The sequence below is a fragment of the Beta vulgaris genome, chromosome 3 (genome assembly GCF_026745355.1).
Source record: "Beta vulgaris subsp. vulgaris cultivar EL10 chromosome 3, EL10.2, whole genome shotgun sequence".
In the NCBI taxonomy this organism is placed as follows: domain Eukaryota; kingdom Viridiplantae; phylum Streptophyta; class Magnoliopsida; order Caryophyllales; family Amaranthaceae; genus Beta; species Beta vulgaris.
This window is the reverse complement of record NC_079204.1, coordinates 13,649,080-13,667,546: the sequence shown is the minus strand read 5'-3', so window position 1 is coordinate 13,667,546 and position 18,467 is coordinate 13,649,080. Positions and strand designations below refer to the sequence as shown.

Below are 18,467 nucleotides of genomic sequence, written 5' to 3'. Positions count from 1 at the left end.
AATTGTTGCAAAAGCAACTATTCTTATGAAGTAAAGATCTCTTCTTGAGGGACGACATTTTTCTGAAATATCCTAAGCGACACTATTGACTCTAATAAATAGATGAAAAATAAAAAAAGGGATTTATTATGAGGTATCCTTTAATTTTTTTAAGAACATATGAGGTACCATAGTGTTTTGAAAATCAAACCATGTTCCCCTAACTTTGTAATGTATCCATCATATATATTCTTAATGCATGACTATCAAACATTAGATATGTCTTTAATTATTCCCCCTCAACAATCAACCAAAATTCCAAAAGTGGTTACTCTATATATATGTTCCTATTACACTTTCCACCAATCTCAACAAATTTTGGCATTTTACTTAAGTACTTGAAGGATTATTTAACGAAATATTTGATGTTTGTTAGCCATTAAGAATTATATGTTGGATTCATTATTAATGGTTTGAAAAGTGTATTATCATCTTTATTAAAAGTTCAATAGTACCTTATGAAAATTCTCTATAGATCAATTATATTAGTTATCAACAATAAGATACATTCGCCATCTGTTTGGCAACACATTTAAGTCACCTTAGTTGAGTAGGTGCTAAAAGTTTAAGTCACCTAAAATAAATAGTCGTGTTTGGGGTAAGAGCTTAAATCAAATGTAAGCTAAAAAATTGACTGAAATTAAGTTGGCATCAATAACATCTCAATTTAAGGTGCGGAAATTTCAACTAACTTATCAATTCAACTTCTTAAAACTATCAATTTCACCTCTATTTCAGCTCTGTTTTAGCTTATATTTCCAAAATTACCAATAGGTCTCATTTATACCTAAGATACCCCTAAATAAATCTAAGATCTTCAACAATCCCAACTCTCTTCCTGCTCGTTCATTCCAAATTTCCAATGTAATCAGATTAAAGCAGTAGGGATTAAAATCCATGCAGACTTATCGGTAGAATAATTGAATAAGTGAACTGAGATCCATCGTCCGCTGGATCCCGCGCCACCAAACACGGGCACTGCCTTGCGCGCTGGGCCTCCAGCGTCCGCTGGCCCAGTATCCTGTCCTCCTCAGTCTGTCGCCCAAACGTCTGGCCCAGGTGCATCTGCTGCTGGCCCTATCCAGCTTGAAAATGGGCCTTCATCCTCCTTTGAGAGTGTTCCCATCTTCATTCCAAGTTCGTCTTCCTCTACATCTATTGTTGTGTCCCCCTCTTTCCAAGTTTCTCGGTCTCCTCCCGTTGTCTTAAAACCATCACCCCCTTGATCACTCGTTTAAAAGACGGGGTGTCCAAGCCTAAAGTCTTAATGAACATAAAAACTAATATTGTTGAGCCGAAACCCACTAATTTTAAACAAGCTTCTAAATACTCTCGTTGACGTCAAGCTATGCTTAATGAATATATGACTTTAATTAAAAATGATACACTGGAGTTGGTGCCTCGCAACTATGACAAGAATTTACTTGGTTGTAAGTGGGTTTATCGGATTAAATACAATTATGATGGTTATGTGGAGTTGTTCAAAGCCAGGCTTGTCGTTTTTGGCAATCACCAACAGGAATGTATTAATATTACTTTGAAACCTTTAGTCTCGTCGTTAAGCCTACTATTGTTCGCTTAGTTCTTACTATTGTTGTTTCTCTTAAATAATGGTCTATCCGTCAATTAGATGTCAAAAATGCTTTTCTTCATGGTTCTGTTCACAAAGAAGTTTATATGCGTCAACCTTCGGGTTTCGTTCATCCGTTTAAACCAACTCATATTTGTTGTCTTCGTAAGTCCATTTATGGTTTGAAACAAGCTCCTTGAGCTTGGTTCTCTCGTTTCAGCAATTTTTTCTTATTAGTTGGCTTCAAGCAGTTATGACACTTCCATGTTCGTTCTCAAATTTCGTGGTCATCTCATTATTCTTCTCTTATATGTTGATGACATTGTTCTCGCTGGTAGTATTACTGAACTTTTTACAAAATTCATCTCTGTTCTTTCTTCACAATTTGCTATGAAGGATTTAGGGGATCTTCATTATTTCTTAGGTGTTCAGGTTGTGCGTACTCCATCTGGTTTAATTTATTTTTATCTCAAAATAAGTATGTCTCTGATTTACTCCATAAATTCCATCTTCATACTGTTAAACTCGCTCGCCCACATGTTGTCTCTAGAGTAACATTGTCTCTTCTTGACGGAGACATCTTTGCTGATCCCACAGATTATCATAATATGACTGGTGCATTGCAATACTTAACTATGATTCGTCCAGATATTGCTTATGCTGTTAATATATATATATGGTGTCTCAGTTTATGTATGCTCCTTGTACTACTCACCTTCATGCTATGAAAAGACTTTTCAGATATGTGTAGGGCACTTTGAATTTTGGTCTTGTATTACATAGCAGCAGTTCTCCTACTGTTGTTATTGCCTACTCTGATGCAGATTGGGAGAGTTGTCCTGACACTCGTCGTTCTACTACTGGCTATGCTGTTTTTCTTGGAAAAAAATTGATTTCCTGGTGCTCGAAAAAGCAACCCACTGTGTCTAAATCCTCCAGTGAAGCTGAATATGGGGAAGTTGCATACACAGCTGCAGAAACAATTTGGCTCCGGCAACTTCTTGTTGATATTGGCCATTTTTTTCGACGACCTGTGATCGTGTATTGTGATATGTCTCTGCTACTTATCTCACTGCTATCCCAGTTTATCGTGATCGTAGCAAACATATTAACGATGATTACCATTTTGTTCGTGAAATGGTTGCCAAGGGAGGTCTTATTGTTCGACATGTTCTTACTCAGTCTCAGGTTGCTGATATTATTACTGAGGACCTATTTACTTACTTGTTTACTAAACATCGTTCCAATCTATCCGTTGTTTCACCCCGTAAGGATGGAAGAGGTGTATTGGAGTAATATTGTATGTAAAAGAATAGAAGGGACTTTTTTATAGTCTTAGTTCTTGTCTTGTAAGCTCTATATATATATATATATATATATATATATATATATATATATATATATATATATATATATATATATATATATATATATATATATATATATATATATACTACCTCTGTTTTTTTTTAGTTGCAACGATTAGACATTTTCCCTCTCTACTTTATGTCAAATCGTTGCAACTAGAAAAAAACAGAGGTAGTATATATTAAATGTTAGAGTTAATCTAGGTTAATACAATTATTCTCCAAACTTGTACAATAATTTTAAAATATAATTATTTAAGTTTTCTATAATGTACTAAAATATGAAGTGGTTCAACAATCAATCTTATATTGTCGGCCAATAAGATTGCCACTGTATAATAATATAGAACAAAATCACAGAGGTGAATATCGCCTAAAAAAATCATAGATGAATGTAACCGAGCATAAATCAACTGTTTACTTTTTTTTGTTTTTAAGAGAAATCAACTGTTTCCTAGAAACAATTGAATATTATATGGTGATTTATTGTTTCAAATTTCAGAAAAACAAAAAAAAAAAAAAGCCTTTACTGACTTATTTACATAGTTGCATCTATATAAAGGGCACCTAGCCCAACCATTTTACTTACCTAAACTTCCTGTGTTTGCACCACTCTCATCTAAAAAATCTGTGAAAGTGAGCGATTCAAAATTTTAAAAAGATGCACATAACAGGTAAATTAGAAGTTGAAGTTGATATCAATTGTCATGGTGATATTTTCCATGAAATTTTTAGCACCAGGCCACATGATGTCTCCACCATGTCACCTGAGAATATCCATGGTTGTGATGTGCATGATGGTGAATGTGGCAAGCCTGGGGCTATCATCTTCTGGAATTATACCCTAGGTAATTATTCTTATACACGACAAATTATTTTTTGGTGCTAAAATACATTTGTAATAATAATTATGCCGTTGTTTACCATCTACATGAAGATGGAGTACTCAATACTTGATCTACTTTTCCTTTCAATCTAGGCACTATAATATACTTTTGCATTATTCACCTACCATACGTTGACCATCATTTATAAGTAATATTTGATGTAAAACATAGTCATTCGGGTTTCAAGGTTAGACTCAATACTTTTTTCAAGACATATCAACTTTTTTATAATTTTTTATTCTTCGATATTAAAGAAATTGACTATCAAAGTTCTTCGCAAATGAAAAAACCAAACTATGTAGATTTTAATTTTTAAAGAACAGATTATTAGTATGTCTAAGGTCTTTAATTTGTTTCATGCCGTCTATAGTAATTGTTTATCATCTATAGAAGGGATCCTAACTTTTTTTTATGATCTTCATATATTTTTGGATTGGTAAGATGAAATGTCTTATTGGATGGAAACTTCTCACATGTCAACCCTATCCGATTAGCGAATTAGACACTTTGAGAGTAGGTCTAGGGGGAGGATAAAAGAAATCCTTATCCTTAAAATATTGCCTCTAATGAAAATTGAACCTTCAACCTTAAGGTTGGAAGGCACAATCTCAATCACAAAGTCAAGCTTAATTTCATTACGATCTTCTTATATGTCCTTGTATACTAAGGCCTAAGGGGCCAATAAAAAATATAGTCGGATACCAATATAGGTTAGAAATGTTGATCTGGATTCGAAACATGTTATGCCGTCCATAGTTGTTGTGCAAACTATATATTATAATTGGTTTGATACAATCTTTTTAGATGAATAAGATGAATAATTTTTGGGTTACCTTTGCAAAAGGTCTACCCTAGAGGCTCAATCGTCTTAGAAAGAGGGGAGAATGACAAGATATATCCTTCTCCAAGTGCCTCTCACTTGACGGGATTCAAAACCTTGATCTTGAGGTCATGAGGTGGAATCCTCACCAAGTAAGCCAAGCAAAATTTGATATAACTAGTTGAATACATAGTTAAGAGGGTTCGACAATGAAATAATCATTTGTTTTTTTAAGATTTTACATATAAACATTTCTTGCACTCTTACAAAATGCTCATGTAATTATTGGATTCCCCACAAATACATACGTTTACCATAATTGTAAACTTTTTTTGGTTTTTTGTTGAAAAATTTTTATTTAAAAGAAACTTGAACGAATCTAGTGCCCAATAACTTTACTTTGCATTAAATAGATATAATCAATTTTTATTTGATATAGTCTGTTTTTATATAAAATAATCATTTTTTGTATATTCAGTTTTTGTGTGATATAGTAAAACTATTTTAAATTTATTTTAGAATACTTGACATGATTTGGCTTTTCTACTATTTACTATTATTCTGACCTGAAAAGAATGCGTTTATCTTATACTTCTCCACTTCCCACCTAGAGCAGCATGTAATAGCTAAAGCTATGCTTTTGAGATGATTTTATTGACTTCCTTTACGCGCCTTTGGCTTGAAGAAGCATATCCTTGGCCATTCTCTTTTGGCTGTGTTTGTAAATTCTATATCAGATAAAATATTGTCATGTAGAATTTTGTCAGACTTGTTTCAATATATGCTTTAATAATATCAACTTTTTTATAATTCATAACTATATGAATTAAAGTTAAGCATTGGCAATTAAGCATGTAGAGTGAAGTGTGTCAAGTATTTTGAAATAGATGAAGTATAAAGTGAGAGTGCCTTACGAAAGACCATTATATGATGCAGATATATATTATCATACAATTTTTGTTAGACTATGCTTCAAAATTAGTCAAATAGTTTTCCTAATAGTTAGGATTATTTACTAATAATTAGTTAGTGGACTAAGAAGTAATGGTCTAAATAATGGTCTAGTTAGTGGAATAGCAAGTAGTGGGCTACGTCGTAGGCATTTTCTTTATTTCTCTCTTTAGTGGCTCATAATTAAGATGTTATTAGTAGTAATCTGTATGCCTATTTAAAAGCTATTTTGTTTAATCATTTATATGCGAAAAATATATAAAAATGTAGAATTTTTAATTTATCTGAGTTTTTTTTTCTACTCTAAAAATTGAACAATTTTCTCATAGTATTGCAATGAATCTTGTAAGATTGGCGTCGTCTCACACCAAACTCTCTTTCCTAGCTAGATATAATTAACATGAATAAAATCAAATTCAACCCGACATCTTTTTACCACACTTTCTACGTAGTAACCCACACTAAACTCGCACAAACTTTGGACCAAATTACCAACAACGGCAGAAGTGTGTATACAACAATATTGCACTGAGGTCAATATATAGCAGCCAAGTAATTATATAAAATAAAGCTAACATAATTCTATACTAATGTCTTAATGGAATAATGGCGATCTCTCTCGAATTGCAGATGGGAAAAAATGTGTGGCAAAGGAGCTTGTGGAAGCAGTAGATGAAGAGAAGAAGATGGTGAGATTCAAAATCATAGAAGGTGATCTTCTGAAAGAGTTCAAAAGCTTCACTCTGGTTGTCCAAGTGATACCTAAAGATAACATAACAGGGGTGAGATGGACTGCTGAATTTGAGAAGGTCCATGATGAAGGGCACTACCCTACCAAATTGATTGATTTTTGCATTGCAGTCACCAAAGATATCGAGGCCCATCACCTTAAAGATGATAAAAAGTGATGGGGTCATCTACTTTATTTATGAGCAATATAATGCATGGGTGTAATGTTTTGTATGCAATAAATATGTGACCTTTAGAATATGCATGTTATGCTAAATAATGGGTGGTTGCTGCTTTTATGTCTGTATGATTGTGTGTAACAACTATGTAATATGAAGTCAGTTGTGTTATTTGTGTAACAATTATGTACTATACAATTATGATTTTTGCATTGCAGTCACCAAAGTAACAAGTATTTTATAAGGTTTCTTTGTTTTTCGCGGCAAAGAAAAGTTACCAGTTGATATTGTGAAGTGTCCCACCCTACCTAACTGGCTAGCTAAGAGAGTATCTAAGTATTCCTAATCCCAGGTGCACTAGCATGCACCTAGCTACATAGCAGGTGCACCTCCCGCGCCGGTATATGATGTTGTGGCAGGGCCGTTTTTCAAATTCTTGTGGTCCTATTCTTATAATAAAATGAGGCTCATTTATAATTAGAAGCGTGACTTGGGAAACTAGACTTAACCACTCACCAGAGACAAGCAAGCTCTTCCCCTGTTTGGATGCATGATTACAGAATCAGATCTGGTGGGGCATCATACTAATAAGTTTTTTTTTTTCTTTGAAATTATACTAATAAGTTAATGTATTAACAATTCAAATAGCGAAAGTACAGGGATTGTTTTGTATGCAATTAGTGGCATCTGACAAGTGACAACATGACAAGTAACAACTGATGTGGAGTGCTGATAACTTGACTTTTTTTTCTTTTAATAAGGTTGCTTGATTGGTACTTGGTTTCTGTCGTTATGTACTGTATTTGACAGTTAGATGCTCCTAGTATAGTATAGTATGTGGATAATGATTTGCTGATAAGTTTATGGAATCATTGATATAATATGGAGTATAAAATTTTGCTTGCAGAACAACAACACAGTGAAATGGATGCGTAAACTGTTAGCTTTAAGCCAATGGTTGTCTCAGAAAAAGTCTTACATATTTTTACTTATGATTTGTTAAATTCCCCAACATAAATTGGTTAAGAGACTCAATTAGTTAGCTATGTAAATAAAAGTAAGAGTTAACCCTGTAAGAGAAGATCGAGTGAACAATTTAAATGAATATATATTGTGTATAGAGACCTTTAGAACTTTTTTACAAAAAAATATTGAGCACCATAAATTGGTCAAGAAAGACTCAATTAGTTATATTGAGCACCATAAAAGTCAGCGTTAAAATACCAGTCTTCCTTAGTTCCTCTAATGACAAAATAACATTAGGCCGATTAATTCCATGTTTAACAACCAAATCAACAGACCTATTTTTATTTGCAAATATAGCCATGACAAGAACCTTTTTGTCAGCATACACCCTCAACCCTTCATCCAAACTCTGTCCAGGGACCAAGTAATATAATTCATCAATGGTATACCCCCACAGTTTTTTCACCAGTTTTACAAAATACCACCAATATAGTTCATTTGGGTCAACCAGAAAAGTCCTACCCTAACCACTAACATACTCTAAATGCCCTATTTTATGCCTCTTAAAATCCACGAAAAAACCATAGGGTCACAAAATCATCCATAACAACACAACCTCAAAATAGAACAACTAATTAAGCAATGTCGTAGCACAATAGCAGTAACAAGAAGCAATTCCAAACCATTCACAGAAAAATCAAGGCTTTTGAAAAATTTCAAAATTCTTTACCATGAAGACAAACCAACAATTCCAATCAAAATAAAAACTAAAGAAATTAAATAAATTTAAACAACAAAAAGAGAGGGGGAGGATTTTGAATTACCTACCCAAAGCTTCGAATTACGCGAATTACGCCTCCCCAATTACTTTCCAGCTACAATGGCAGTGGTGAGAGGGAGAAAAACATCAAAAATGCCGAACTCGCAACCGCAATTTCTCGCTCCAAGATTCAATGGCAGATGACAGAAAGAGGAATTTGAAGAGGGGAAGGTGAACGGAGTGTGTTGCAGAGGGAAAGGGAATAAATGGCACAACAATTACTTTTTCGTGAAACGAGAGGGGAAAATAAACCCCTCTGACAAGTTTAATTAAAAAAAATTAAGTTTGATTCACTCAACCGATTGCCTCTAAATAAGGACCAAAATAGAAAAAATGAGGCAAAGTTGGGATCACCAAAAAATAAACGTTAGTTGGGACTAAAAATGGAAGAACGCCCATAATTGGGACTATTTCCATCAATTTTTCCAAAAAATTTAAATAGATATATGAGTAAAGTTTGGAGTGTATTGTAAAGGATAACTGATATCATCACTATTATTAGTTATTGTTTGGTGTTTACTCCGTGTAATCCCTTAGCTTGATTTACTCATCTAGATTGATAGTCAATCCCTAACTATTAGCTAATGTACTTACACAAAAACTCTAATGTATTTAGACGTATTATATTGCTTACCCATGTACTATATATACACATAAAATTACATCACCATTCTCTCTAAGCTTTCCAACATTCTCTTTCTCCTAACTCTATCACGTATAACCTTTTTTTTTAGAAAAAAAGAATATATGAATTTACGTTGGAAATAAAAACTCAAGCACAATTAAAATTTAGGGTACTTCAAACGCAACAAAACTTTAAGCATCCCCTTTCTCCAAATTCTGATTTGAAGAAGTTTTGGAATTGATTTTGTTGATTCCAGTTCATTAGAGAATACTCCCTCCGTTTCCTAAAGATCTTCCCTCTTTTCGTTTAAGGGTGTTTCCAAAAGATCTTCACTCTTTTGCTTTATTCCTTATTTGGCAAACAAATTTCCCTATTTACCCTCTCATGTCCCTATCATATGGTCCACCATTACATTATTAATTCAATTTTACTCCCTTTCTCTCTCCTACTTTAATCCCTTTTTATTTGTTTATTTATCTTAACCCCTTTCTCTCTCCTACTTTACTCACACCATGCCCCACAACTTGATTTTCCTTGGTATCTGTAGGAACAATAAGTGGGAAGATCTTTGGGAAACGGAAGGAGTACGATTGAGGATTATTTAAAAGACAATTTGAGTTGGATTTATAAATTTAATAAACGGAATGATATAATTTCGAGATGGGTGAATTGTTTTAGATATCTTTGTAGAATATAAAATTTTGGGAGGAGTAGAAAAAAATTATTGAAAACAAAAGACCTTCCTATAAGAGCTCACATTTAACTTCTCATAAATATTGGTAAGTATATAGCAGTTGGCAAACTCATACGACAATGCATGGTGATGTATTGGGGTCCGGATTCTCTAGAGTTTTATGAAAACTCTACAAAGTAGAGTTGAATCCTGACCATATATTATAAAATCAAGGGCTCGTGATTAGTGGGAAAGGAAAAGATATGGGCAGGATATTCGGGGAAAAATAGGGGGGATTTTTGGGAAAGAAAATACAAGTCTTTGATTTCTTAATCAACGACTGATATTTAACGAACTCTACCGTGTAGAGTTATTTTGAAACTCTAGAGGATCTCAACACGATGTATTGGGATTGTTGACAAAAAGAATTTTGTATGGTTAGATAATGAAAAACTTCTTAATTTAGAGTGATTGTATTGAACAAATATATATAAGATTACAATAATATGACTCCTAATATAATTAGGAAACTTAACAAAATATAACCTAAAATAATAAGAAAATAATATCTTAATAGTATTCTTTATCACACCTCCAAAGTCATAGCAGGAGGAAGACGAACGTTAAGACTGGATTTAAAATCCAAAAAAAGTTGTCTAGGAAGGTCTTTTGTGAAAATATCTGCAAACTGGTACCAAGTGGGCACATGTAGAACATGAACTTGTCCTAGAGCAACCTTTTCCCGAACAAAGTGAATATCCAATTCAACATGTTTGTGCGCTGTTGCTGAACAGGATTGTTGGACAAATAAATAGTATTCATATTATTGCAATAGACAAGTGTAGCTTGACGAAGCGGACAATGCAACTCTAGTAGTAAGTTGCGCAACCACAACAGGATTCAGCTACAACATTAGGGACACCTCGATATTCTGCCTCTGCACTAGAGCGAGAAAGAGTAGCCTGGCACTTAGAAGACCAGGAAATAAGGTTGTCCCCTAAAAAACAACGACATCTAAAGGTAGAACGCCGAGTGTCTAGGCACCCACCCCAATCAGCATCAGTATAATTGATCAGACGCAAGGAAGAAGGATATAAATGTAACCCATGATAAATAGTGCCCTGAATGTAGCGCAAGATCCGTTTTAATGCATCATAATGAGAGAACCTAGGGTCGTGCATAAACAGACAAACCTGCTCGACGAGTAAAAGTGAGGTACTAAGAGCACCTGCATAACTGTGATATAAGGTAGGATCACGAGACAAAGGGCCAACATCGGCACTAAGTTTAGACTGTGTCAACAGGAGTAGCGGAGGGATTACAACTAGTCATGCCAGCACGCTCTAGAATTTCTTGTGCATATTTATGCTGCGATAATAACATATAAAATGGTGTCCGGGTGACTACAGTACCTAGAAAATAACTCAAGTGGCCCAAATCAGACATTGAGAACTCAATTTTGAGATGCGATAATAGCATATAAGATGGTGTCCGGGTGACTGAGTACCTAGAAAATAACTCAAGGGGCCAAATTAGACATCAGGAACACAGTTTTGAGCTGGGCAATGATCCGTTCTCGCAATATATCATATGAAAACCAAAAAAATATCATCAACATACAAAAGTAAATATGCAATGTCTGGGCCATGGTGAAAAGTCACGAGAGAATTATCACTCTTGGTGATAATAAAACCCATGTGTAAGAGATGAGTAACAAAACGATAATATCATGCACGAGGAGCCTGTTTAAGGCCATAGAAAGCCTTACGTAGGCGACAAACATAGTGAGGTGTGCGAGAAACAACAAAACCCGAAGTTTGATGCATACTCTTTACCTTTGTCACATTGCGGACATTGTGACATACTAGCTTGGGGGAGGGATTTACCACATCATCTGTACATATTCATCATTTAGGCATTTTTATTTTTCGTTTTTGCATATAGTTTCATCATTTAGTTGCATTTTAGGTTGCACGTAGGATCGATCTCTGCTGATAGTACACACTAAGTTTGGTTATATGCTCATCTCTATGTGAAGTCTGAGCATGATTTGAATAACTCTGAACTATTTTTTATCTTTCCTTGCTCGTTGTGATTTGAATGGTTTGTGGTAAGACGGTTTGATCCTCCCAAGGGAGACTTGACTATACTTATTAGCCAAAAATATATACCTAGTGAGGTTATTTGAGCCTAATAGACTAATATTTTTTTAGTCTTTCTTTTCATGTGTGATGCTCTTCTTTGGCTATTATTCTCTAGAACTTGCATTGATACTCCTTGAGATCGCATTGACTTGTTTGTGCATTGAATATGATTGAGGCATCTGTTATTTCTGAGCTACTTAACCAAATGCCACCTACATTGATTACTCTCTTTTTGTCACCCCTCTGAGCCTAGCTTGTTTTTCTTGATTAACTACATCTTTAGCCCTTTACCTTTTCCTACCTAGGGGATTGTGAAGCTATGTTGATGAAGTTACACGTGACACTAGAGATATTTTGTGGTGTTTGATTGTGTTGAGTTCACCTCCTCATAGTTATTTTCTTTGAAACTCCTATTGATTTCCTCTTGTAGATGATTTGTTAAATTCTTTACTTAAAAAAAAAAAAGAGAAAACAAAAGAAAAAAAAAGATTGTGATTTATGTCTTTAGTGTGTAATAAAAGGAAATTGGAGTTTAGAGTTGAGGAGTTATGAAGTAGCTAATGAGAAAGAGAAAATGAAGTGAAATTAAAATGTGTGCTTGAGGATTGGTAATTATTGTCAAGGGTGTTTGAAGAAGAAAAAAAGCTTCACTTTCCCCTTTGAGCACCACTTTTCTAGAACTTTCCACACCCATACCTTAAGCCTTCATTATAACCCATATAAGACCTCATGATTCTTTGCATATAACATAGTCCTATAGCGGTGAAGAGTGAGAAGATGTGCAAGCTTATGGTAGGATATAGTCAATGGAATGGAGCCTTGAGCGACTATTTAACCCTTTTATACACATGAGTGTTGTGTGCACGACTAGAGTGAGGGTTATCATGCATGGTCAAGGCAAGCTTGGGGAGCAAAGTGGTAATATTGGTTGTCAAGTCACAATTATGAGATCTAGGACTTGGATTGAATAGTTTTGTGTTTATTCTCTTCATGGTTTTATTTTCACATTGAAGATTGATTTGAAAACCGTGTTGTGTGTGTGCTTCAAGAGTTTTATCTTACTTTTCCCTATGTTTCATGTTGGAATGCTTGAGGACAAGCATTAGTTTAGCTTGGGGGTTTGATAAGTCGGTTTTTAGTTGCATATAGGTAGGTATTAAGTCTCATTTTCATGAAGATTTTAGTGGATATTAGGTCTAATTGCATGATTTGGGCACTCTTTTGAACCATTGTGTTATTTCGAGATCACGCAGCTGGTGGTGGGGGAGGGGGCTGGGGTGGTGGGTTAGGATTAGGGTTATTTCGGGTCTTTCATGTGATTTTAATGTTATTGAGGCCGATTGTGACTAAGAGGAGCTAATATGATTCGTAGATGGTCTAGATGGCGGTTTTCGGATGCGAGAAGATGAGTTTGAGTGCTTTTGGAGTTGAAGGAATGACGATATCAAAGATTACTCTCTTTGCGGGACCAAGCAGAAGTTCGCTTGCCCATGCACTAAGGCGCACGCCCAAGCAGGATCTCGCTTGCCCACGCACCAAGGCGCACGCCCAAGCGAGATCTCGCTTGCCCGTGCATAATTGTAACAAAAAGCGTCAAAAACCTTCTGATTCGCGCGCACGCACAAGCAACTTCCTGCTTGCCGTGCACGGTCCTGCACGCCCTTGCAGCTTTTCGCTCGACCGTGCACACTATTGTCCGATTTATTTCGCGGTTTTAATTATTCCTTTTTTTTTAGTTTATGAAAACGATATTAGGTTTTATTAAACATACTTTTGAGTACTTTTTCATTATTAGAGAATAGACTATCACTTTTTAGAGAGCTTTTGAGAGAAAACTCCATTATGGAACATCGATTTCTACAAGTTTGATTCATTCAAGTAAAGACTAAGTTTTTCTAATCTCTTCTTTTCCTTTATTATTATTTTGTCTTTCAATTTATTTATTATTTGCTTTGTTATTTCAATTATGAGTGAGTAGTTTTATAATCTAGGGTTAACTTGAACCCTAACAATGATTAATACATGAATTCCTCCATTAATCCCAAGTTGATGTGATTAATTGTTCTTGCTTGATTGAATTGTTCTTATTTTCATTATTATACTAGGGATATATGATTTTGAATTGATTCCTTATGTCTTATTTTCAATGGGAATTAAATTTAGAAGATGGATTTGTTGATTCGAACAAGAGTATGAATATCTCTATGGGAATAAGTAGATAGGATTACTAGGAATTTATTTATGATGCCATGTTTAATGTCTCTTTCTTACATGATTCCATGGGAATAGGTTTGATTGCTTGTTTAGAGTAACCATTGGTACTCGGGAGAGATATTTGGTAGTTATAGAGGTGCATTACTCCTTTTGAATCATTGATTATGTTTATTGGGATGGAATTTATTCGTGTATTCACTAGGGGAAAAAAAAGAAGGGTTGCGCTTTCTTCAAAACGCAGCCCTTCTTTATTGTAGGGCTGCGTTTTTTTAAAAAAGCGCAACCCTGCATAACAGAAGGGTTGCATTTTTGAAGAAAAGCGCAGCCCTTTTTCAAAAAGGTTGCGCTTGTCAAAAAAACGCAGCCCTTCTGACTGTAAGAAGGGCTGCGTTTTTTTGACAAGCGCAACCCTTCTGAGTGAAGGGCTGCGCTTATAAAAAAAACGCAGCCCTAATGATTTTTTTTAAAAAAAAATTAAAATGTACTCATCATATGTGATATGGCTGCGCTCACGCCCTTCCTTCTCTCTCATTAAATCCTCTCTCCTCTCCACAACAACATAATCTCTCATTAAATTCTCTCTCCTCTATTCTCACGCCCTTCCTTCTCCCTCCTCTCTCATGCCCTTCCTTTTCCCTCATTAAATTCTCTTTCTTCTCCACAACAATAAATATTAGATCTACAATTTGTTGGTTTTTCAACCCTCATTCAACTCTTCTTCCTCCAAACTTTCATTTTCTGCATTTTTTAGTTCCATTTTCTCTTTCAACTCATTAGGATTTCTTGAAAGTGTCGAGGGAAGATTATGTGGTTTCCGTCGTTGTTACCCACCGCCACGACGAGTACAAGCCACGACGAAAAAGTCACCCACCGCCAACACCCGCACCAACAACAACAACACCCACATTTGTTGATGATTTTTCGTTTTTCAGATCTACAATTTGTTGATGTTTGTTTTGATTAATTAATGTAATTTCATATTTATAATTTTTCTCTTTTGTATTTCTGTTCGTTTTTTTTTTATTTTTGTTCATTTTCGTTCTTGCTTTTCTTATTTTCGTTCCTTTCTGTTCATTTTCATTCTTTCTTTTTTCATTTTCGTTCATTTTTTTTTGTTCATTTTCGTCCCTTGTTTTTCAATTTTCGTTCGTTTTTTTTATTTTCCTTCTCTCTATTTTCTGAGTTCATTATAGTTTTTTAGTTTCAGATCTGATTTCATTATACTTTTTTGTTTTTTAGTTTATTTAATTTCTTTTTTTAGTTTAGATGCAATAATATCATATTTTTTCGGTTTTTAGGGTTTAAGTTATAATGCTGTAAGTGTGGGTTATGGTGTGTAGACAATTTCCAGTTGAACAGTTTTTGTTGCATACTATATACTTTGTCCGTTTTTTTAGTAGTTTCCTTTGTTTAGTTGCTGTTTTATTATCTCTGTTAGGTTTGTTTATTTGTATAATAGTTCTGTTGAAATGTGCGATTCTTACAGAAAAACTTGGTTAATTGTAGCTTCAAACGAGTTATTTGTGCTTTTTGCTTTGTTGTAAGATATATTTTTGTTTTGGATTGTTTAAACAATATGAGTAGATATATTTTTTTTTTTTTTAGACATCGGTAAAACATACAAGAACATAAAACAAAAAATAACCAACTACAGCAGGGTGGCAATTGGTATCTGTCCTAGGCGAACATGATTGGCCAATTCATGTGCCCTCTACACCTGTTGCCGATTAGCTTTTATAATCCGACACCATCGGAGTTGTTGTCCCAGGATTCGAATGTCGTTGAGAGTCCAGGCAATTGAAATAGGTTGTGTGGCTTGATGAAGCAAACTCCGGACCAGGATTTCGGAGTCTGTGTAGATCAAAATTTGATAATAACCCCGAGCTTGAGCCCAAAGCAAGGCTCCCAGAAAAGCCCGGGCTTCAGCCACCAGGGCTGACTCAGCATAAATGCAGCTACCTTGGCCCTCCCTTGCGTTAGTACTAACGTTATCAACAACCCAGGCATTACCGGCCAAAGGAGAAGACTTCTTCCAGGACCCATCTACTTGTATATGTAACTGTGGTACCTCGGAGAAGGATAACCCAAAATGTGCGAAAAGAAACCCTGGAGGACCTGGTGCCTCATGCAAGAACTTAAGCTGAGGAATAGGAGTAGCCAGAAAGGTAAAGTGTTGTTGGATACCTTTGTCCTGAAGTGAACGGATTAGAGGCAGATCAGGTATTGTTCCGTTGAAAACCTTTTGATTCTTTCCCTGCCAAATAGCCCATAAAATAGCCACAAACAATGGAAGACGATGGCCATTATATCCATCCTGCTGGTAGAAATAGTGTATCCATGCAATGAGCCAGTCTTTAAAGCTCACAAGGGGAGTGACATTGGAATTAATACTCAGTTGGCTAGTTTGCCATGCTAACGTGGATAGATGACAAAAGCGGAAAAGGTGTTGGCATGTCTCAGGTTCCAAATTACAGCTTGGACAACCATCTGAACTAGCCAGACCACGGTACGAAAGGTTAGCTGTTGTTGCTAACCCGTTATGGTACAGTTTCCAGAGGAAAATTTTCCATTTTGGCATGATGCGCAATCCCCATAAAATTCAAAAGAACTCCGAATTGAGAGGGGTGTTCATGCTGTAGATATCGGTATTTCAAGAGAGGAAATAGTAACCAGATTTGGTAGTGTATTGGCCCGAAGTAGTAAACGGCCAAATAGAAAGGTCCTCTTGGTTTGTGAGTCGTGGCACTTCAAGAGCACGTATATCACGAACTGTGCTAGAATGAAAAAGTGAATGAAGCCGGGAAACATTCCATCCTTGTTGGTGTGGCAACAAGAGTGAAGCAATGGAAACAGTAGTAGCAGTGTGAAGAGAGACATCATCCCGAAAGAGGGGAATCCTTCCATGAACCCATCGCTCATTGCCAGCACGTAACCTGGACTTGGATCCAATTTTCCAAATATAATTTGTCAAGAGCACCTTCTCAGCTTGAAGTAACCCGCGCGCACCCCAAGAACATTGACTCCGCATAGGACGCAGTGTAGCTATTGAAGAACCAGGGCGCAAAGTTTGATCAGCAAATACTTTACTGATGAGGCCATTGGAATTCCTATGAATACGCCATACTTTCTTAATCAGAAGGGAACGATTGTGCACCGCAATACTACGTAATCCAAGTCTTCCAGCACCTTTTTGCAAATGCAAGAGCTCCTTGCTTTTCCAAGCAATTCCTTTACCTGAGCAATTGGACCAGAAGAATCGTGCTAGCATCGCATCCAACTTATTAGTGATTGTTGTGGGATTATGAAGACGGATAGGATGTGAGCTATGGAAGCAATGAGAACTGAATTAATGAGAATCAATTTCCCAGCTTGCGAAATTGGTGAATGATTCCACGCGGTTATACGCTGAGAAATTTTATCAAGTAAGAAAGTGAAGTGCTGAGTTTTCTTCCCTTGGATATCCACAGGAGTACCGAGATATGTACCCAGGGACACGTTGGCATTCAATTGCAAGATACGTTTGTATTCCTAACCCATGGCCTCGGAAACATTTGGGCTAAATTTAACAAATGACTTTCGTACACTGAGCATTTGACCAGAAATATGGCAGAAGCGAGCAAGTAGATTGGACAGTTTCGTACAAGAAGTAGTCGACGCTTTAAAGAAAAGAAGAGCATCGTCAGCAAAAAACAGATGGGTATAGCAAGAGCGTACCTGTGAGCTCGAATTCCATCGAATAGTCGAATATCCGTAGCCATTATCATCATGCGAGAGAAGATATCCATACAAAACAAGAACAGATATGGGGATAGTGGGTCACCCTAACGGAGCCCACAATGGGAAGGAAAGGACTCTGTAACCTGTCCATTAACCAGGATGCGATATGTCACTGTAGATATACATTGACTAATCAACTGTATCCACTATGTAGGGAATCCATAGGCCTGAAGAACCTTTAAGAGAAACCTCCAGTTAACCCAGTCATATGCCTTATTCATGTCAATTTTGAGAGCCGCTAGATGAACATTACCGCTTCGATGTTTATTAAGAACATGGGTTAACTCATGACTGATCAAAATGTTGTCATCCATATGCCTTCCCGGTATGAAGGCACTCTGATATTCCGTGATAAGATCAGAGAGCAATGGTCGTAAGCGATTGACAAGGCATTTTGAAACACATTTGTAAATGGTATTACATAAACTAATTGGCCGAAATTGTCTCACATCCTCAGGATTCTGTCCTTTAGGCAACAAAACAATCAGCGTCTGGTTCCATTCATGAAGTATGAAGCCTGTTGTGAAGAAGTAATTAACAGCTTGAAACACCTCGTTTCCGAGGGCAACCCAGTGATGTTTGAAAAACTCGCCGTTGAGCCATCCATCCCAGGAGATTTGCCCTGACCAATACCAAACATGGCCTCATGCACTTCATCCTTAGAGAAGGGTCGAATGAGTGTTGTTGTTGAGAAAGGAGAAAGATG

General features: G+C 35.9%; 2 protein-coding genes across 2 annotated transcripts; one reads left to right on the top strand and one right to left on the bottom strand.

Moving 5' to 3' along the window:
• Positions 1-3,555: 3,555 nt before the first annotated feature.
• Positions 3,556-6,759, top strand: LOC104888803 (kirola). Its single transcript, XM_010673887.4, has 2 exons — positions 3,556-3,824; positions 6,265-6,759. The coding sequence occupies exons 1-2, from the start codon at positions 3,638-3,640 to the stop codon at positions 6,540-6,542; spliced, it is 465 nt and encodes a 154-aa protein (XP_010672189.1). The 5' UTR covers positions 3,556-3,637; the 3' UTR covers positions 6,543-6,759.
• Positions 6,760-15,695: 8,936 nt separating this feature from the next.
• LOC125495499 (uncharacterized) lies at positions 15,696-16,562 on the bottom strand. The gene has a single exon (XM_048640236.1). The coding sequence runs from the start codon at positions 16,560-16,562 to the stop codon at positions 15,696-15,698; it is 867 nt and encodes a 288-aa protein (XP_048496193.1).
• Between the last annotated feature and the right edge of the window lie 1,905 nt (positions 16,563-18,467).

What these genes read in the sequence shown, in the direction of transcription:
- LOC104888803 (XM_010673887.4), top strand. Translation starts at nt 3,638, where the DNA reads ATGCACATAACAGGTAAATTAGAAGTTGAAGTTGATATCAATTGTCAT. An exon ending in CTTCTGGAATTATACCCTAG is followed by an intron (nt 3,825 to 6,264) that starts GTAATTATTCTT and finishes CTCGAATTGCAG; the next exon opens with ATGGGAAAAAATGTGTGGCA.
- LOC125495499 (XM_048640236.1), bottom strand. Translation starts at nt 16,562, where the DNA reads ATGCCAAAATGGAAAATTTTCCTCTGGAAACTGTACCATAACGGGTTA.